Here is a 23,002-nt window from a genome sequence, read left to right on the forward strand (position 1 = left end):
TCTAAGACATGTGAAGATGTCTGCTGTGAAAACGGTCTATTGTGTCAACAATATTCTCGACACTTTAAAGCTTTTACACCTGGACTGACATCAGTTTTCTGGTGCATTCAGATGCCTTTTCACTAGCATTTAAGCCTCTGACACCTGTGGAAATTTATTTGATTTATTTCCAAAGCCAGCATGTATGTATATATATATATATATATGTATATACTTTTTTGTATCAATTCCTTTTTGTTTTCTCTTCTTTTAATCCTTTTCAGGCAATTTTAATTTTCTTATAACTTTGTGCCCAAAATCTAACTTTTTGGGCACATTGCTTGTTCAGTTGCTCGTCGCCCTCTTCCCATGTTTTTGAAAGAAATTAAACCAAAGTGTTCAGGTTTCAAAGGGTTAAAATAAGTGTTAATGAGGATTTTATGTTGAAAGTACCCCACCGGATGAGTGATGTTGTATATGAAGCGCGTCTTGAGTGCGGTCAACTGATCCAAGTGGGAGTGTTGAGACAAACACAACAGCAGGTCGCGACGTCCCTGTCAACTCCAGGAGGAGCCAGAATCTGCGGACAAGAGCGGGAGGAGCGGGACCGAGCCTCACCGCCTTCACGAGACATTACTGAATCATTCCGACGGTTGCGCTGATTTTCTCCACCGAAAGGCTTCAAGTGTTAGTGTGGGAGCCGGAGGAGAAAGGGATTTGTGGAGAGCATTATAGCGACTGAGGCTTTCAGTTTCCCAAGTTGGTGCGAACTCACCTTGACATGGCTTCAACGACCTGCACCAGGTTCACTGATGAATACCAGCTATACGAGGAGCTGGGGAAGTAAGTTCCCTTAATTTCACTAATGTTTTATTCCAAAGTTAAAGTGAAGCACAGTTGCCTTGTGTTTTGACTCTCGATGTTTAGTTCACCGAAACCTCCGCGGGAGACCTCCGCCTACCTGCTCCTACCGTGATTATGTTTAGTTAGCGCGTGCTCGCAGGGCGTCGCGCGAACTCCAATTCAAATTTCTTTTGATTTTGGTTATGAACACAGCGGAAGTGTGACAAATTAATAGGGCTGCGTATTGAACCACGAGGCGTTAATAATTTCTACTCTCTCATGTTAATCTCAACTTTTTTGAATCGGTGGTCCCTGCCCGTATACGCCCAGCAGCATGTGTTTTGGAGGAAGAATGACTTATTAATGGCTGGCGTACCAATCAAAAAAGTTGAATTTTACCAAGGAAACACTGCTGAGTGCCTTGAAACGCATGCCGAATAGAAAAGTGCCACATCGCATTTTGTCTCTAATCTTAAACCATGCTCCACCAGGCACGCATCTCTGGCGACGTGCCAGGCAAGTCAAAACATGCAGAAATTTGGATGGAATTTGGTGTTGGTGTCCTTAGCAGCGCGGGTGAGCCCTCTCAGGAAACCTGTCATCTGGTGTCTGTCTCTCAGTCCGCTGTGGTGAAACAAAATCTCTTTTAACAAGACTATAATGGCAGCCTAATTTATAAATCTAATGTTCTAAGAAATTGAATGTGTTATTCAGTAATTTGCACAAGTTTCTGTCCTGTTCCTAAATGCTAAGGCTTGAAATTCCTCAGTGGTGCCTGTGGTACCACTCACACAATTGCTCTGCCAGCTATTTTGTTTCTCCTACAATAACATGGTTTGTGCAAAACACAGCTAAAACATCTCAAATACCTCGGCTATATGTCCACAGGTAAACATGCTTTATAGTAAGTCTGGGGAAAGTGCGGTTCTCCTTTTTGACCTGCCTTCTCAAGTGAATGTAGACCTAAAAATAAATGACAGGGACTACTCTTAACTGACACAGTAACCTATCAACATTAATAATTTAACACATTTACAGCCTTATATATACATATATACATATAGAGGTAGTTATCAAGTACTAACATGTCATATACTAGACTTCTTGTGAGGAATGAGGCATGTATTTGTGTTGCTAAATTTACTGGCACTGGTCCAGCTCAGGTATCCATGGTCAAACATAACTTGTAGGTACTAATACTTTGCCATATATGGATAGGTATTTCCTTGAGGTACACTTAGAGTCTTGAACTAACTATGGAGGATGCATAATCATAAAAATACATACTAACAATGCATATATGTTTGTTTGTGTGTGTATATATATGTGTGTATAGGGCTGGGCAATAAAACGATTACAATACGGGATCACGATAAAAAGTGCGTTGATGATGATGATAAATCGTGGTCATTTTTACTCGATATGGATAGACATAGATAGATTCAAACAGCTTGCCCGTCGTGCTGTGTCATACAGCAGAATTTGTCAGACATCTGTCAGTCAGCAGCGGGGGGAGGGTACGCGTCACAGTACACGCCTATTTTTTACCTGCACGTTTAGTTTGTGCCAAGGTGAGGAGAAATTCAAAACAGCGTGTAATAGGCTCCCTGCCAGGCCAAGCATTGCTTCTTTTTATTTTCTTTTGTTTAAACTCTTTCCCCGTCAATTGGTCTTTTCATTGCAGTGTAGGGGACAATGTTTCGGATGTTGTGCAACAAAACAACATTTCCACGTCCAAAAACAAACAAACAAGATCATGTAAGGTCCCAGGGTGACGGGAGAAGAGGACTACTAATGTTCAGATTATATATCTATTTAGTGGTTTTTTGGATGCAGGAGAAAAACAGGAGAAACAGGAGCAAAAAATAGCAACTTATTTAGATCATCAGGTAACAAGGAGGAAATATATTATTTTTGGCATTATTTCTGTACAATTCAAACTGAAAGGAAAATAGGAGGGGAAAAAAAACAGAAAAATTTAAAAATGGAATTGATTTTGCTCGTGAAAATGACTTTCTCTTACAAAAATGCAGTATTCCAAGCTTTTTTACTGACATGTCGTTTTTGTGATGAAAAACAAATTGTGCTGATGTTGTGTTGATAAAAAAGGAGTGGAAGAAGCATTTGATACATTCTTCATTCACATATCTTCTTATTTATAAAATGAACATGTTTCTATGGTAACAGTTTCCCTAGAGCAAACAAAAAAATCCCCCAAAAGTCCTCTGATATAATAAATTCTCCAAGGCTGGGCTGTATGATTATTTCATTCCTCAAAAAATTGTATTATATATTTATTTCTGAAAGAGTCATCTTTCCATTAACTATACGAGCTTCTCCTTTAGAGGATTTCAGGAGCTGGGGCTTTTATGAATCTAACATGATGTCAGAGACTGTATTTTATGAAGAGTACACACAACATCCCACCAGAGATTTTTATGGACCTGCTAATGGGGGGGGGGGGGGGGCGATATGGCAAATATATCATATCATGATTTTTTTTAAGGCGGGATCACCATCACGATTTTATCAAGATTCTTTTTCATTTTGGATCTTAAGACTATTGTGCATGTTAGTGAACAATACAGTTGAGCTAATTTCCCAATTTCAAAAATATGGCCCTAAAATAAAAAAGAATAAGAGAACATTTAGGCCAAAGTACCTTTTTTTAACAGATTTTAATCTTTGTGTGCAATTTTGTTTTCCACTGTTTAGATGGGAACCAAAATCTTTTGTCAGGTAAAATATTATCAATTTTAGTCTATCTCTCTTTAACCGCGATGCGCTGCGGACCATCAGCTGTTTGATAATGAAACGCTGCTTGGTTGTAAAAAAAATTGCTGTATTCTACAGTCAGTTGTTCACTGCATTACATGATTGTTCAACACTTCTTCTGTCGCAGTGTTTTGGTGTGAGATTTGCTTTGGTGTCTTGAGAGCATGAGACTGATGGTGAAAATGTGTGTCACATGCCAGGAACGTGAGAGTTGGCAACCTTGAAATATGTTAAAATGCAGAACAATTGATTTAAAAGTTAGATGCAGTCACACAGCAGAGGGTAGCTGCTTTCTCTGGAGCTCTACCGCTTATCATTAACACATCCTCCTTCTGCAGCTCCGCTTGGACCTGGGGGTGAATGTCCCGTGTGACCAGCGAAGACTGGTCCAGAGCTGAGCGCAATCTGTGGTCCAGCCAAAAAGTTTTTATGCGTCGCATGTATGAGCATAGAACTACAACAGATAGAATGTGCACTGTAGCACAGTACAACGATCTCTCCATGATGGCGGATTGTGGACACATTCTAATTCTTCATGATCTAATGTCATCATATCTCACACCCCTCCCAGCTATGACCTCTAGGCCCTGCTGGGTCAAAGCCACTTGCTCTGTGCTTCCTGCTCTGACAATGACCAAAAACTGCATTAGGTGTTTTTGACTTGCAGGCTGTTCCTCAGTACTTCATCAAGTAGTATACAGGTGCATCTAAAAAAAGAACAACAAAGAAAAAGGTCAATATTTTCCATCAGGAAAGTGAACATTTAATATATTCTAGACTAATTACATGTAAACTGAAATTATTCTAGCATTTTTCCATTTTAATTTTGATAACTATGGCCTATAGCAAAAAAAATGTAAAAAACCCCCAACATATTTCAAAATATTAGAATATTTAATTCCATGTTTGAGTGAATCATTACTAGGGGTGTAAATCACTGGTTCATCACAATATGATATTATATCGATACTTTTGACAACGATATGATATGTGCCGATATTACAAAGTTTACCGCGATACGATTTCGATAGATTTGATTTAGGGGCCTGAGATTGATATGAGCCGATATTATATGCTCATTTAAAAAAGTGGCTTACAGGAGAGGCCTCCACCCCTTTCTTTGTTTTTGGCCAGAAAAGATAATAACAACATATACATAATTGGAAATAATTACAACTAGTTCGTTCTGTTGACAAACACTTAATGGAAAAAATGTTTTCATTTTAATTCAAACCATGAGCTTTTTTCCTAAAACTTCAGAGCTGTCTGAGTATAAAACTCAATAATAATTATCAAGGGTCATAGACAAAACAACTGTCTTTTGTAGGTCACATTTCCCCCACATATACAAAATGCTAATGTCTGTAGCATAAGCCTATGGCATTTTACATTGCAGAAATTAGCTTAGCGGCTAGCCTACTTTTCCTCTACTCATTACTTAACCAACTTACTATTATTCAAACTTTATCTTAATCACTGCTGGTTTAAGTACCTGCATCTCCCGACAGAATAGTACGGATGACTTTCAGTCTACATGCACATTTGTTTCAGTCAACATTGTTGAGCAGAGCAGCTAATGTGATGTTAGCAAGATGTCAGTGAAATGGCCTGGCAGGTATGTCGTGTTTCCTTGGTACGGCTTTTGTTTACATATGACGTGAGTTGTGTGTTGACTCACAGTTTCTCCGAGAACATTTCCACACTGATGATTTATTCCCAAGTAAATAATAGTAATATATCATCATCATCTTTCTCTCGGCTGCTCGCCATCATCTGCCGGACGATGTTTGACGTGACACAGACTTTCAAAATAAGGGCGCGCCTGCAAGAGGATGATATGAAATGTTGTTTACACTTTGCATCGATGTTACGTGATTGTTGCTCATTCAGTCGATATATTAATGCAGATCGGTGGATCGTTACACCCCTAATTATTACTCAAACAGAATAACTACTGCATATCTCTGTATACACAACCACAGTCACTGGGAAGACAGCTGACTTGACAGTTGTCCAGGATACAATCATCGACACCCTTCACTAGGAGGGTAAGTCACAGAAGGTCATTGCTGAAAAAAGGCTGGCTGTTTACAGAGTGCTGTATCGAAGCATATTAATGGCAAATGAATGGAAGGGAAAAGTGTGGTAGGAAAATTTGCACAAGCAACAGGGATGACTGCAGCCTTGAGAGGAAAAGTTGATCCGAGAACTTGGGGGAGCTTCATAAGAGGTAGACTGAGGCAGGTGTTGGTGCATCAAGAGCCACCACACACAGTTGTCTTCGGGAAAGGGGCTATAACTGTCGCATTCCAAATATCAAGTCACTTCAGAGCCAGAGATGACGTCAAAGGTGTCTTACCTGGGCTAAAGAGAAGAACTGGACTGTAGCTCAGTGCACCAAAGTCTTCTTTTCAGATAAAAGTAAAGTCCAAGATGTTTGATGTCCAGCATGGAGTTCCTGCAGTCGGTGATGATTTGGGGTGCCATGTCTCTGCTGATGTTGGTTCACTGTGTTTTTCCAAGTCCAAAGTCAATGTAGTGTGTACCAGGAGATTTTAGCGCACTTCATGCTGCCATCTGCAGACAGGCTTTATGGAGATGCTGATTTCCTTTTTCACCTAGACTTAGCATCTGCCCACAGTGCCAAAACTTCTTCCAAATGGTTTGCTGACCACAATATTTATTACTGTGCTTGATTGGCAGCCAACTGACCGAACCTGAACCCCATACAGACCAGCTGAAGGCTGCTATCAAAGCAACCTGGGCTTCGATAACACCTCAGCAGTGCCACAGGTTGATCTCCTCCATTTCACGCTGCATTGATGCAGAAATTTGTAGTAAAGGAGCCCCAACCCAGTATTGAGTGTATAAATCAGGGGTATTCAACTAAAATTCAAAGGGGTCCAGTTGCTAAAATTTCCTCCCAGCAAAGGTCTGAACCTCATACCTAAAATCAGAATCACGATTAATTGTACATTTTTACCTCGATTAAGATTAATGAATGATTATTTTGCGTTTGCTTTTTTTTTAGGTTTGTTTATTGCCCTCATAGTTCACTGACACAGTTTCATTTGACCATGGTGTGTTGGAGTATAATAAACATGATTTATTATTATTTATTAGACTTTCCAGAATTATATTTTTAAAAAATGTCAATTTTAAACAAACTTCAGGTAAATTTAAGCACATTGTGCTGATAATAGGCCAACCTCTCCTGACTGCAGGATTCTGACTTCAACTTCTGTGAAGCTTCTGTGCTATTAATCATTTTACTCAGGAATTAAAAACTTTTGAGTAGGCCTACTTCTCCTATAGCTGCCAACAGCCTGCCAACATTCCCAGTGGGAGAAAGGATACAAAATTAGGTCATCTGTTTGTGGCCCCAGGCCCCCAAAACATACATCTGCCCCTGGTGATAATAATGAGAGCTGAACTGATTGAGACACGGAGCGATGCGTCCTGGTGTTTCTAAATAAGTGGAGTGGGCTGTTGCACATGTCCGCGCTGAAGTGGGCTGTTGGACATTTGCGCACACTGGAGCGGACTGTCGGACATGTCCACCTCTACCCTTGCTGTGTTCGGGCATGAGATTTTCCTCGGTGTCATGAAAGCATGAGACAGAGCCCAAAAGTCTGAGACGCATGGCAGATGTGTGGGAGTTGGCAGCCCCGGTGGGGAAAGGGTCAACAGAATTTTTAAATGATCGGAATACCCAACATGTGTAAGATTATGTCAGTTAGAGGTTCTGAATGTTGGTTTTGATTATTTTTAGATTAATTTGCCAGCACTACTCCTTAAAAAATATTGTTCTCATTCTTACATTTCATTCATTACAACTTGGCCACGGGTCCGGATAGGACGAAGTTTTGGTCTGGATCCGGACCGCGGTCTGCCAGTTGGTGATGCCTGGTATAAATTAACATACTTTTCAGAAGTCGGACATTTTCTTACTGTAAATCCTTTTTTGAATGATCTAGGAAATAGTAATTTCCTAGATCTAATAATTTTAGATACTTGGTGTCTGATTTTTTATGAGCTACAAACCATAATCATCAAAATTAATACAAAGAAGGCTTGAAATATGTCAGTTTACATGTAATGAATACATGATTTATGAAAGTTTACCTTTTTGAATAAAATTACGAAGAAAAAACTTTTTCATAATCTCCTGAGGTGAACCGCTTCTGGGACACTCCTGCGACTCTCTGAGGTGTGCCCGATGGAATCGCGAGCATTATCTAGAATGTCTGTGATCGGCTCCAGAGATCATGCCGTGGCCTTAATGCGCCATTGTCGGGCTCAGTGGAATTGCCGTCACTCCCTATACAACAACTTCTCCTCTCATTTGTTGGTCTGACCAGCTCTGACAGGATTAACTGATCAATTACCCACACCACAACTCAAAAACTGTTGCTGAGGATAAGAAGAACTCTTGGAGAGCTCCGCCTGCACTGGTTTCACAGATCTGCAAAGACCTCAGAAATTAGACAGGGGACACAGAATGGTACAAAGGGACACACATATTTAAAAAGGATTAAAAAAGATGAGAGTTTGCTGTAATATTATTCTGGTGGAGAAAATAAGGTAGTTCATTTAAGTCTGTACTTGTATGTTATGGTGAATCTTTTCATATAGTGACTGATGTCTAACTCTCCTCGTAGGGGTGCTTTCTCTGTGGTGAGACGCTGCATGAAGATTTCCACGGGGCAGGAGTACGCTGCCAAAATAATTAATACCAAGAAGTTGTCTGCCAGGGGTGAGTACATTTCCTGTGAAGTGGCTTTAATGTTGAGCTGCCAAACAATATGTTGCTGTGTTTACTCCGTCAGGGCTGTAACAGCAGCCTCATCTGGGACAGATTCTGTGTTTCAAACTGTTCCTTTTTGGCAATGACACCCCTAAAACAGACTTCCTCATTCTTTTGACTGTATGCTTTCTCACGCTGTAACCATTTTTCACCTTGCTGTGTCTGTAGTAGCTGCTGGTGGTATATGGTAGCAGCTATGCTAACCACATCTGTCTTCTGCAGCTTTATATTCACTTTTGCTTTCACACTTTCTTTTGCTTTTCACTTTTGTAACTCCACTCATCAAAGTGACACAACATGAAGGAGGCCAGCAGCTCCTTTTGTGACTCATTCTCTGATATTAACCACAACCTCTCATTTCTGATGAGCTGTACATGACTCACAGTACTGTCTTTCACATTTAAACAGAGGCCAGTGAAGGCAGCATGGTGGCAGGATTGAGAAAAAACTCTTTTCTTGTTCTCTCCTCCCAATGACCTTTTCTGAAATGAAGTGCATGTCCAGGATGCAGAGGCAGAAATTCTCTTCCTTTCCTCTCCTCGCCTTTTTTATTCTCCATGTCATTATCTATGCAGTATGGGCAAGAACCCTGCTGTCTGGATGCTGCACTGCTGATTGATCCCCAGGCAGGACCCTAATGGGCTGGTGGGAAAGTATAAAACACACAGATGCACACACAAAAAGGATATGAAAAGGTACACTATGATGGTGAGCGAGTGCACAGCGGCAGCAGATGGAGCATCTCATTGTACAATTACAATGAGATGCTTTTCATTGGGAAAGAAGGGGTTTTCCTCACAGCTGCATGAAGGAAAGCCAAGTGGGGGAGAAATATTACATATAAACAGAGAACATAACTTTTTCATTCCAGCGATAGTCAGGAATATAGGCATTATGTTTTTGGGTTGTCTGTCAGTCCCATTCTTGTAAATGCGATATCTCAAGAGTGCCTTAACGGGATTTCTTCAAATTTGACAAGAATGTCTCTTGGACTTATACTTAGACTCAGAAATGTAGCAATTAGAGTTTGGTAGTCATAGATGTAAGGTCAAGGTCACTGCAACCTTGGATTTGTCTAATCTCACAAGCTCAATATCTCAAAAACACTTTGAGGAAATGTCTTCAAATTTGAAAAAAATGTCTTATTTTAGTTGAGGATGAACTGATTTCAGTTTGGTGGCCAAAAGTCACTGGGACCCTGTGTGTTGCATTCTCAGGAGCACAATATCTCAAGAATGCCTTGAGGGAATTTCTTCAAATTTGGGAAAAAATGTTTCTTGGACTCAAAAATTAAGTAATTACATTTTGGTGGTCACAATTTTACATTTGGTCATATGTCTAAGGTCAAGGTCAATGCAACCTTGGATATGTCCTACTCTCATGAATATTATATCTCAAGACCACTTCGAGGGAGTTTCTTCAAATTTGTCACAAATGGGTCACTTTGGGTCAAGGATGATCTGATTAGAATTTGGTGTTTATAGGTCAAGGTCACAGGGACACCCTGTATGTGGCATTCTCAGGAGTGCAATACCTTAACAACGCATTGAGGATATTTCTTCAAATTTGGCACAAATATCCACCTGGCCTTAAGAAAGGAAATAATTTGAATTTGATGGTTATAGAGTTAAGGTCAAGGTCACTGCAACCTTGGATTTGTCTTATTCTCATGAACACTATATCTCAACAACACTCTGAGGGAGTTTCTTCAAATTTGGCACAAATGTCCACTTTGGGTCAAGGATGAACTGATTAGAATTTAGTGGTCATAGGTCAAGGTCGAGGTCACTGGGACCCTCCTCATCACATTCTCTGGCATACGTTATCTCATAAAAAGCCTTAAAGGAATTTCTACAAATTCGCCACAACTGTCCACTGGGACTTAAGGAAGAATTGATTAGAATTTGATGGTAGAAGGTCAAGGTCACTCTGACCTTACAAAATATGTTTCATAGCCATAAATCACGAATGCCTATGCTAATTATGACAAAATTTCACATAAATGTCAAATCAGATAAAAAAGATGAAGTCATGACATTTTATATCCAAAAGGTCACTGGTCAGCTTCACTTTGACATCATAATGCTGTGCATATACTCTTTTCTGGCCATTGTGTGTAAAGTTCATGTTTTCACAGACATGTATATGAACTGCATGTGCATGTGTCTGATGTGTGGAAGCATACAATGGTGAGGTGGTATTTCCAGTTTCTTCATGGTTCAGATCTCCAATCATTCATAGCCAATTTTGTAAAAAATTGGAAGCTTGAATGAGGGCACTTGTGGTTCCCGGTCTAATTATTGGTGCTGTGGTGCAAGAGGTGAGTGGAGAGCATGAGTGATGAAAGGGAGGAGAGCAGTAAGAGGAGGGCAAATGTTTGTAGAAAGGGAGTCCATGATTGATTCCATGCTTAGATTGCCTTGGCCAAATGCCTTTGTTGAGCCCGAGCTGCTCTCACCTGAAGAGGAAAATGAGAGTGAAATGGAAAGAGCAGAGGAGACGAAGCTGGTGTGAGTGTGTGTGAGTGTGTGAGTGTGTGAGTGTGTGAGTGTGTGAGTGTGTGAGTGGCTAGGAGAATGGTCGTCAACATTGTTGCTCTGGTGTTTGTACCAGAGGGTTCATGTTATTGGGTACCTATTTTTTTTAATTTATTGAATTTTGAGAGGGAGGGAAGGAGAATCTGTTGAAATCTCATATTTAGATCTTAGGTCATGACCAGAGTAAAAAATTCCTTTTGAGAATATATAGAGCTAACACCATGTCCCAACAGCAAAGCACCATTGTACGCTATTCTCACTAGAAATATCACGAACAACGTAGCCAACAGCAAAAAAGGTTGTTATTTAAGATCGTCATTTACGAGAAACCTTTGGCTCCCTGGTGATCTCCCTCCAGCCAGCTGAAACCTCATTTAGGTTTTTGTGTTGAAATGAGGAGATATCATATAGATAATGCTTCATTTTAGCTTCAAGATTCAGTGTTGCTTCACTGTCATAAGGAATGTAAATGGAAACACACCAGACATCAACTCACATTCAGAAGTCACTGGCATCACAGGTTTGCTGATCACTGGGTCGAGGACAAAACAAACTGAGGCCCAACTCCTTATTACTGCTGCTTTCAAGGAGCCTTTAGACACAACAACAGATCCTGTTAAAGCCATTGTTGAAGCAACTGGAAATTACACTGGCATTTAAGGTAGGGGTCGACAGATTATCGGTCTGGCCGATTATTGGGGCAGAAATTTGTATTTTGCCAATTATCATTATCAACCTTTTATGTTAATGTTTGCAGATAAAATTGATCAATTGAAGAGTGCAAAGAAAGTGTCAGCATGGGAATTTTTTTTTACTTTGTCAAACCCCAGGGAGCCATTTTTATTAATTATTTTTATTTAGATTTTCACTTGACTTAAAGTAAAACAAAAAGTTTTGCTTTTTTATATCTATTTAAATTAATTTATTATATCTGTTTAAAGTAAAATAAAATTGCGTTATTTATAGCGCAGTTGCGGCAGAAAGGTGCAGCTGACTGTCAGACGCATTAAAAGTGCAAATACCGTCTTTCAACCATCAATCTGATCAGCTGTGAATGAATCAGCAGATCAATTATCCACCCCATGAGTGACATTCAGCTGCGAAGGAGATAAAAAAAGAACTCTGTCTACTGTACTGCGTTCACGGACCCGCAAAAATATATTATTACAGTGACAACATACAATGCGTGTACAGTTACAACCCTGCTCAATAATGAACTCGTTGGGTTAGGGCTGTTGTAAAAAACCATTTGAGTTAAGTCTGAGATGAGTACAAATCTCAGCAGTTTGGAGATTGAGTCTAAGTTGGCTTTGACCACAGTGAGCTGAATGTTTGTTTTAGACTGTACAACAAATAACAAGACGTGAAGATATGATTGTGGGCTCTGGGAAACTGTGATGGGATGAAGCACTTATTTGAGCAAATGATCCACAATTAAATGATAATGAGAATAATCATTTGTTGCAGGCATAATGAGCTTTGATATAATGTCAGTACAGAGTGATGGTCAGGTAAAGTAATGGTCTGTGGGTTTAGAAAATGAAGAGATGTGATGCAATCTGCCTAAAGTTACACACTAGCTAAAATTGTAACTATGACTCTGAGAACATGATAAAAAATAGATTGATATGAAATTTTTTTTTTTCACCATTTGTTTTAAACTATTAAAGTAACATATCATTCCAAACATTTGTGCATCAAACTACACACCTTAAATGTGGATGCTTGGTTGTTTCATGGCCAGGACACAGTATGCAAAGTAAGCCTTATTCCCACTTTCAAATGACATACTAGCGTTAAATAAACGGGGAAGTGACAGCTGACTCCTAGCAGCCTCTCCGGACTGCTGCACCACTGAAGACTGAATAGGCACTGAAACTCTGAAAAAATAAACAAACCTTATAAAACGGACATTTTGCTGAGACTGGACTTCAGAAACATTCTGTGACTACTCAAACAGAGCTCCTAAATTAGCCTAAAAAATCATTAATGAGTCCTAGCTTAGCTTGATTTAGGAAAGTTGTGAGAGGAACCTCTTAGTGAGGAAGGGACAAAAACTTTGACCTTGGTGAGAAGGTGTGGTAGGCCCTGTTGCTAGGTATATGTGTAAATGGGTGAATGTGACATGTGTGAAAGTGGTCGGACAACTAGAAAAGTGCTTTACCAGTGCAGTCCATTTACCATTTGATTGGAAAACATTTCCTCAACCTTTTTGGGTTACTGCCATTTTGTCCTCTGCTCAAGAACCTCTTCCCTACTCCTAACAGTTTTTCACCTTTGGGGCTATGGTGCTTTGAGAATAACTTTTATCTTCAACAGGATCTAGTCTTAACTTTAAGGTGAAATTCTTACAAAATGTAATAATTTAAAGAATTTTCTTAGAACTTTGTCAGTAGCAGAGACTTTTTGTACAAGGAAGCTTTGTGAATATGGTCCTACAGCCCTGTGATGATTCAGTAGTTTTATAATTGTAAGAAATGATGGTCAGAACTATAAAATAAGAACAGAATCAGGTTTGAAGTCACTACTTCTTTCTATATTTTTACTACTTTACATTATTGTTATTACTGTCATGACCTGCTCTGTGGCCACTACCTTCAATCTGATAACCACACAGCCACAACCCAGCTCACCGCTGAGTATAATGACAAACCACAATATGGTCGCTAGTGAAATACAAAATTCAGGCAAATCATGGGTCACAGACAGATAAAATACAATATTTACCACATGATTTATTTAATGTAAAATATATTCCACATTGCAGCCTCGGAGTGAGAGATATGGCAAAAAAAAATGTATCACTATTTTTTTTAAGACAGAATCACGATCACGATTTTATCACAATTCTTTTTTCATTTTGGATGTTAAGACTATTGTGTATGTAGAAAACATAGCCCTAAAATTAAAAAAAAAAGAATAACAGAACATTTGGGTCAAATAAACTTTTTGAACAGATTTTATGTGCAATTTTGTTTTCCATTGTTTTGATGGGAACCAAATCTTTTGTCCGGTAAAATAATATCAATGTTGAATTTTTGGGGGGGACAAACTCTTCGGTGTTTTCATTTTCATCCATGACCTCCTACTTGTGAAATAAAGAGGGAGGGGAAAGAAAGCCAAGACTCGATGGTTTGCTATGATTTGTTTATCTGTGTATCCATAGGGAAGACATAAAACGGACTAGCAAATACTGTGCTTCGGCTGAGGAAAAAACAAGACTAGGTTAAAACCTAGTGTATGGCTGGACCGTGTACAGTGGTTCCCAACCTTTTGCCTTCAGGAACGTTTTTACTATCACTGAGTACACTGAAGACATATTTTAGGGATATGTCATGTGAAATTAAGAGAAAGGTTGAAAATAAGGTAATGTGCCTTAATAAGCCCCCCAAAATCACTACTTCTGCCCCCCAAATCACTATTTCTGTCCCTTGTAATAATAATGAGAGCTCAGCGCTAGCGGCTGGATGAGACATGGATCGATGAGCTCTAAATCATTCCATCCAAAGTCTGACTAAACCTGAAACTAACACAAAATTGTCTTTAGAAGTCTAAAGAAGTCCCTTTCCAACCCTGAATATCTGACTTGTCCATTCAGACACTTTGGTGCTGTGAGGAGAAGCTCCGCTTTGTCTGTCTCTCTCCAACCGTGCTGCGCTGCGGACCATCAGCTGTTTTATGCGGGATAATGAAATGATGCTCAGTTGTCAAATAATCAGCTGTATTCTACAGTCAGTCCTTCACTGCATTACATGATTGTTCAACACTTCTGCTGTTGCAGTGATTTGTCTGTCAAGTCAATTTTATTTATAAAGAAAAAATTATCACAAAACACAGTTTACCTCAGAGGGCTTTACAGCATACAACATCCCTCTGTCCTTAGACCCTCACATTGCCTAAGGAAAAATACCCCCCAAAAAAACCCTGTATTGGGGGAAAAAATTGAAGAAACCTCAGGAAGAGAGGGGAGAGATCCCTCCTCCAGGATGGACAGAGACATGCAATAGATGTCGTAAATAACAATTCAATTACAATGATGACAAAAAAGAAAGAGAAAAAGAGAGGGGAAGAGAGAGGGAGAAAGGGGGAGAGATGCACAGCAATAACGGTACCAATAGCATGTCATATTACAAAAGTGATAGGTGTAAAATTACTAAGTGCACTCTATGATAGCATGTGATGTTACGTGCAAATTTTGTGTGTATTGTTAAGAGTCCCATGTGTATATTGATAGTGGAGGCATGACGCATAATAACGGCAGTAGAAGGTTGCGTCAAGCAGGATCATGGCATCGGTGCAACCAGAACCTGCAACACAGAACCTGCAACACAGGCGCAGGACCACAGCAATGGCAAAACCAAGACCACGATCAAGGCAAGCTGGAGGGACAGGACTTGAGCAGCCACAGCAAGAGCACGACCAAAGGCAGGATCACAGCATCAGCACAGCCATCACCACGATCAGGCGCAGCCAAGATTGCAGCCAGGGTCCAGGAAAACTAGGAAAAAAGGGAGCACAAATGCTCCAGAGAGGCAATGGAGTTAGCATAATGCAATAAACAGACATAAGTGTTTGCAGATGGAGGGCTGGTCTAAACAACCTGAGCCAGCCGTAATTATACGTTTTATCAAAGAGGAAGGTCTTAAGACTACCCTTAAAAGTGGAAACTTTGTCTGCCTCCCAGACAGAAACTGGGTGATGGTTCCGTAAAAGAGGAGTGTGGTAACTGAAGACTCTGGCTCCCATCTTACTGTTGGAGACTTTGGGAACCACAAGTAACCCTGCGTTTTCAGAGCGCAGTGATCTTGAGGGTTGGTAGATAAGATAGAACCTGACCATTTAGAGCTTTTTAAGGAGAAGGATTTTAAATTCAATTTTAGATTTTACATTGAGTCAATGCAGAGAAGCTATAACAGGAGAAATATTATCCCTTTTTTTGGTTCCCGTTAGAACACATGCAGCAGCATTCTGCACTAGTTGGAGACACTTCAAATTTGTTTGAGCAACCGGATAATAGGGAGTTACAGTAATCCTAGCAAGCCTAGAAATAACAAATGCGTGTACTAATTTTTTGGCGTCTGTTTGAGACGGGATATGTCTAGTTTTTGCAATGTTACGCAATTGAAAGAAAGCAGTCCATGAAGTTTGTTTTATATAGGAGGCAAAAGATAGATCTTGATCATATATAATTCAGAGGCTCCTTGCAGTTGTGCTAGAGGCCAAGGTTTTGCCATCTAAAGAAATTCTATCCTGAGAAAAGGAATTTCTGAGGTGTTTGGGCCAAAAACAATAACTTCATTTTTGTCTGAATTTAACATCAAGAAATTGCGACTCATCCAGGCTTTTTTATCCTTAAGACATGCTTGTAGTCCAGATAACTTATCAGTTTCATCTGCTATCATAGATAGATACAGTTACCTATCATCAGCATAACAATGGAAATTTAGTTTGAAAGTTTGGATGTGTCGCATGTATGAGCATAGAACTACAACCGATAACATGTGCACTGTTGCAGGATACTACTAACCTTCTATGATTGCAGATCATGGACACATTCTAATTCTTCACTATCTAATATTGTAGTATTACACACCCCTCCCTATTGCAGCCTCAAATCATGAAACCACCATAATGTGTCTTTATGGGTTTGACATGGCAGCAGTGGTGTTCAGAGGAGATGACAGACAGGCACATTGTGGCTCCAGGCAGAAAGACAGGCATATGCACTGTTTGACCGGCTGACAGATATTGCTGCAGGCAGGCTGAGCTGAAGGTCACGTTCACTGAGGGAAACCCCAGACTCACTGCCAACTTTGCTGGTGTGTGATGAAAAAAACCTCTACAGGAAGCGCCATCTAATTGGAGAGGCTTTGTGTGGCTGTAAAACCTGGCTTCACACCAAAGGCAGTGCTCTCTAGTGCAGTGCACTTCCAAGAAACAGCTACAGTATGACATCAGGAAGACTTTCTGACAGAATCTATTTATTCATTGTTTATACAACCATGAGGGTCCACTGAGAAACAAGATCCCTTTTTCATGGAGTCCTGGTTATTCCTGACAAAAGTACACACGGTCATAATTACGTCCTCATCTGTGTGTGGGCACCTGTAGTGCAAGTTCATCTGCTTTTACAGTGAGAGCACAAAGTTGCCGGATATCTTAGCATTGGAATTGATCTGTATTTTCACATTTATGTCTTCAGGTTTTATAAAGGAGCTCTTGAATTATTGTGTCCTTTGAGAATGTTTTGAAGTCTACTGTCAGAATATTTTATAGGAAACGCACAGTACAAGGTCAGCCCTCCCCCCGGAGGAATCGGGAAGTGGGATGTTGATATGTAGATTGGACACAGATTGGTTTGAGAGCAGCATTATGTCAGTCAGTCATTTTCTGTAACCGCTTGTCCTCGTAAAGGGGGCTAGAGCCAATCCCAGCTGTCATCGGGTGGAAGGCGGGGTACACCCTGGACAGGTTGCCAGACTATCACAGGGCTGACACATATAGACAAACAACCATACACGCTCACAATCACACCTAAGGGAAAATTTAGAGTCACCAATCAACCTAACCCGCATGTCTTTGGACTGTGGGAGGAAGCCGGAGAACCCGGAGAGAACCCACGCAGACACAGGGAGAACATGCAAACTCCGCACAGAAGTGCCCCCGCTCGCGGACCGAACCCTGTTCCAACTGGGTTTTGAACCAGGGACCCTCTTGCTGTGAGGCAACAGTGCTAACCACAACCCCAGCATTATGTCAATTCAAGTAAATTTTATTTATGAAGCCCATTTTCACTAGTGTCTGTTAAGGGTAAAACTTTCTTAAGTAACCTAGTTGGGATGGGATCTAACAGGCATATTGATGGCTTGGATGCGGAAATCAAATTAGAGACTTGGTGAAGGTCAATGGGGGAAAAAACGGCTCAAATAAATTCCAGGCATTGTTGCCTTATCCAAGCTACCTGTGTCCGAGGTAAGGTCAGTTAAGGGCAAGAGGTGATGGATTTTATCTCGAATAGAGCTCTATAGAGCTTAGACTCTGAATCAGCCTAGCCAAGGTGTTGACTCTTTAAAGAAAAAATATAAATTTTTCCCATTACCCCAACCTTGAAGTGCTATTTGTCATTCTAGATTGTTTGGTAGTACTATTATTAAGAGGGAAAATGTGTATTTTGGGTGAACTATCCCTTCAACTGCAGACTCCACTCTTTACTGTAAAACATGCCAGATTCTCAAGAAAAAAAGTAGTGTTCAATAGTTCCTTATGTGTCATTTAGTTAACGATTACATGTTTGAAGGCAAGGTAGCTTTATTTGTATAGCACATTTCATACAACAGGGCAATTCAAAGTGCATTACAGAGCAATAAAATATAAAATCAATAAAGGATACAGATGTACAATAAAGAGTAAAGAGATAAAATATAAAAGGTAAAAGGAATTACTAAATAATTTTTAAAAAATTAAAATAAAAATCACTCTTAAAAATAGCAAAAGTAAAGACGAGGTGCAAAGACAAAAAGATAATTTAAAATGATTTAAAATCAAGTTTGGGGAAGTTGGAGTAAGCCGCCTTTGTATTTCCTCATCTCTGTGCCAGAGGACTTTCAAACTGCAGTAAAAAGTGGTATAGAGTCAATTTAACAATCAAAACACCATCTTCACTTCCTGCTGACAAACGTGCGCATGACGCTTAAAAAAAACGGCGAGTCATCGTTTCTCTAGATGTGCTACAGCTGAGACGCACCTGAGAAGCGCTGCTCAGGCGGGCGGTGTGCATGCCCTCGTTTGATAACATGGTTGCTGAAACAAAAACAACACGCTCAGGGCTGCTCACGCTCTCATGACGCGCACTGTGTGAAACAGGCCTATGGACTATTTTGATGCAGAAAGAATTTACTAGTTATAATTATTTCTGTTAGAGAAAAGTTATAGTGTTATTCAAATTGCACCAATTTTACTTTAAGATGTTTTGTTGGACTGCTAGATTTGAGGTTTGTTACTGTAACAAAGAGTAACTGTTTTGTTACTCCACCTAAAAGTGACTTGAAGTTTACATTGTTTTATTTATTTTGCTGTTGGATTGCTAAATATAGATTCCACTACATTCCTTTTACTTGAATAGAACAAGCCCTTGCATTGATTTTATTTTGGAGAGACTTTATATCAGACTGTAAAACACAGATTACCAGTTATGACTGGGCTATTTTTAGTTGGGGAATAATGCCCTGCAGTGTATGCTCTGTCATGAATGAAGATGATTGAATAAAATATTTAGTTTTAAAATGTTATTTTCGGTAAATTCGTTGTTATATTAATCAAGTAATAAAAAAAAATAGATTAATAAAAATAAGATAGATACATGAATGATTAATCGAAAAAATAATCAATAGATTAATCGATAAAAAAATAATCGTTAGGTGCAGCCCTAATGAAAATTATAAGATGGACTGAGTGGCAAAGTACTAGTTCTGTATCTAAAGCCTGAGGGTTAAGGCAAAGTTTAGGTTAATAAACAGCTTTTTAGGTTACCATTTGGCTAGCTTATTCAAAAAGTTCTGATTACTTCATACATTATTATTTACACCACCTGTTGACACATATTAGCAGCTCTGCAAAACCAAGCAGGCGAGCTACTCATTTGTGCCTTTAAGTGTCCAAATATTCAAAATAATGAAACAACACTCAGCCCTAACCACTGTCAAATTGCACTTGTATTTGCTGTAAACCACTGAGCTGTGAATAAAGTTATTGTCACCGTCTTTTTAATATCTAACTTAAAAAAAGATCATGGCTAAAGTTTGAAGTGAACTAGTAATATATTTTGTAACAAGTTTATGCGTGTTACTTATCCTAAACCCATCCCTCCAAAATAAAAGCCCTGATAGTAAGACAAGCACATGACAAGCATGTAACTAAAACATGATCCAGATGTAGTGAGCTGGAAGCCTGTCTTCACTGAGAGCACAGGCCTGTATGAAGGGAAAACTAGGGCAGTGGTTAAACGCAGACCTAGTGATGCTTGGACTCAGCCGAGTGGAAATTATCACTTGACAAACCCACCAGGCTGTGGAAAAGTCAGCTATGGTTCAGGAGCCAGCCATTCTGTTGTTCTGCTTCTGGAAACTACCCGAGGCCCCATTCGCTCACCGTGAACTCTTCATTCCCATGGAAACAAAAGAGATGGCATGCTAAATATAGTCTGTGGGGTAATATAGGCGTTGAAGTATATTACAGTCTTTGTGCTGTTAATTATGCAAGTGCATGAAGCTGTCAGTGTTGTGTGAATCACTTGGCTCAGACACCTTTAGCTGAACAATAAACAATAATATAATTTACTGATTTTGAAATAGGCCAAATAGGTCAAAACATGGAAAGAAGGCAATGACCAGCGAAAGACGAATGACCGAAAAATGTGCAAGAAATTTGTTAAAAGCACAAGAAAATGGCCTGAAAATTTATAAAAAGGAAAAAAAGAAAATGACCTGGAATATGTCCTTAAAATTATAATAATTATGTAATACAATTTTAAATATGTAATTGCTAGTTTTCCCTAGCTATTTTCATTTTTCTTTTGCATATAGTTTTCTCTAGCTTTTTTCTCTTTTTTTGCATATGCAAACAATTTTCCCTAGCTTTTTTCTTTTTTCCATATGCATTTTCCCTAGCTTTTTTCTTTTTTCTATATACGGTTTTCCCGTTTTTGTCTTTTTTCTTATTTCTATATACAGCCTTCCATAGCTTTTTAAAAATAATTTTCTAAACTTATTTCTTGCAATTTGTAGAACATTTCTTACCAAGTTGCCCATTGCCTTTTTCCCATGTTTTTGAAAGATATTACACCAATGTACTCAGGTTTCAAAGGTTAAAATACATGTGAAAGGCATTTGAAGGCAGCAAAAGGAAAGTGATGTATCTCCAGGTTTCAAAGGTTTCACAGTGATGACCCCTGTAAATTCATCCTAATTAATGTTCACACACGCACACACACACACGCGAACACACACACACACACACACACACACACACACATATATACAGACTAGCTACCTAAATCTTTCCTTCCTCACTCCCCTGTACACGCATGCATGCACGCACACTCGTGGGAGTATCTAAATAAAGAGCTCCATTAGAGCACACGCTGCTGCTTGGTGTATATGCAGTGCCAGCGGTTGGCTTTTCAGCTAATGTCAGGAGCTCAGCATGCTATTTACACAGTCTCCTGCTAAGACCAGACATGAAAGAGATGGATCAAGGAAAATATATAGTGTGTGTTATAAAGGGAAAAAGAGAGCTGTACAATTCAAATGGTATTTGAGAGTCTTGTCATTGTATCCATGGCTCACCCCTCAGGTTCTGGCTGACCCATATGGCCTCTGACTTGGATGACCAGCGAGCTGTTCATTCAGCCCTGTTAATAAAAGCTTAAGTGATGACTCAGAAAGCTCTGAGAGAATGTCCTTGTGTCTCCATCACCATTTAAATAGTCTGTCTCTCTTGCCTAAAGTGTGTCTTCTGACCCTAATTGCTTCCATCACAGAGTATAAACTGATTGCACTTAATATTTTACACCATTTTAGCATCATTCATTCATTAAGAAATCCCACCATGCTATTGTCTGCTGTGAATGTAGATCACTCAGTTGTAATACATCAGATTTTGTGGGTTTGTGTTTCCAAACACTGTGTGTGTGGTGGGCAGTGGAGATTGTAACATCAATAGTTTCACATTTTGGGAAATACCTTTACTTGCTGTCTTGCCAAGAGTTAGCTGAAGAGGCCAAAACTACTCTCATAGTCAGAAAAGCTGTAACCCTGTTTTCAGTCTTTATGTTGGGGTGGCTGTGGCTCAGGAGGTACAGTGGAGCGTCTGTTAATCTGAAGGTTGGATGTTTGATCCGACGCTACTCCAGTCTGCATGTTGGAGTATTCATGGGCAAGACAGTAAACCCCAAATTGCTCTGAGTGTGTGTGAATGTTTAAAAACACTGAGCAGTATGAGGCACCTTGTACGGCAGCCTCAGACATCAGTGTGTGAATGTGTGTATGAATGGGTGAAAGTGCTTTGACTGGTCTAAAGACAAGAAAAGCGCCATACAAGTGCAGGACCATATGAAGCTAAACTAATCAGCTATGGGCTATAGCTTCATATTGACGATTTATCACTCTGTATCCCCTCTTTAAATGTCGAAGTTTTTGTGGGTCTGTAAACATAGTACAGGTGGAACTCCCCATGAGTAATCATTTTTCCTGTTTGATTCGCTGGTTGGAGAATTCATCAGTTGATCAGGTCAGAGCTGATCAGATCAGTGGATGAGAGGAGAAGCTACAGCAGAGATGGCTGAATGCAAACTTTTAGACCCATCCCAGTTGCCGGTTAAGTTTTATTTTAAACCTTGTGGCGGGTCACCACAAATAAATTAATGTGTGGGAAACCCTGCGTGTTCATCAAGTTCTGTTAAGAACTGAAATATAAATGATAAAATCAAGTGTTAAAGTTCTCTGGGTCTGCTTGCCATTCTTTTGAATATATTTTGGACTACATTCAGTATAATTCATCAAGTAGAACTCATTCCATTAAATTTTAGTCTCAATAAATGGTTCACCTCTCCTTAATGTTTCATTAAGATAAGTCTTAGTTGTCCTTCCCAGGGTAAAATTGTTTGAAAATGTCAGTCCCTTCAAGCAGTCACACAAAAATGACATATTACTCACAGTTTGCAACAAATTGAACTTTATACATTCATCTGTAACGCCTTGTCTAGTGTACTGTATAGTGTGTAAGAGTGTCAAAAAGCCCCAGTGTACCCCTTTGCTTTGTCTTGACTGTGATCATTTAAAAAAAAACAACGTTCAATCAACGTTCAATCACCAGTCAATGTTGAGAACAAGCCACCAACAGAATTACACATTTAGTGCTTTTCCACAGTGCATCCAACAGTCCTTTCTTGGTATGGACCAAATATTGTAACTATGCTTGGGCGGTATTTAATATTTAATACCCTCATACCTGCCTGAAATTTCAGCAGGGTATGCAGTATATGATGATATAATTGTGTGGTGCT

At 39.5% G+C, this 23,002-nt stretch overlaps 1 protein-coding gene across 10 annotated transcripts in view; it reads left to right on the forward strand.

The window, feature by feature from the left end:
* Window positions 1-505: 505 nt before the first annotated feature.
* The window catches only part of camk2d1 (calcium/calmodulin-dependent protein kinase (CaM kinase) II delta 1), a 151,508-nt gene continuing 129,011 nt past the window's right edge, over window positions 506-23,002 (forward strand). For all 10 annotated transcript variants that reach the window (XM_042511942.1, XM_042511946.1, XM_042511948.1 and 7 more), the window contains exons 1-2: window positions 506-822; window positions 8,259-8,353. In XM_042511942.1, coding sequence (XP_042367876.1) covers window positions 761-822; window positions 8,259-8,353 — 157 coding nt within the window. In that variant the 5' untranslated portion in view covers window positions 506-760. The remainder of the gene's footprint in view (window positions 823-8,258; window positions 8,354-23,002) is intronic.

Source organism: Plectropomus leopardus, chromosome 23, assembly GCF_008729295.1.
Source record: "Plectropomus leopardus isolate mb chromosome 23, YSFRI_Pleo_2.0, whole genome shotgun sequence".
Taxonomy (NCBI): domain Eukaryota; kingdom Metazoa; phylum Chordata; class Actinopteri; order Perciformes; family Serranidae; genus Plectropomus; species Plectropomus leopardus.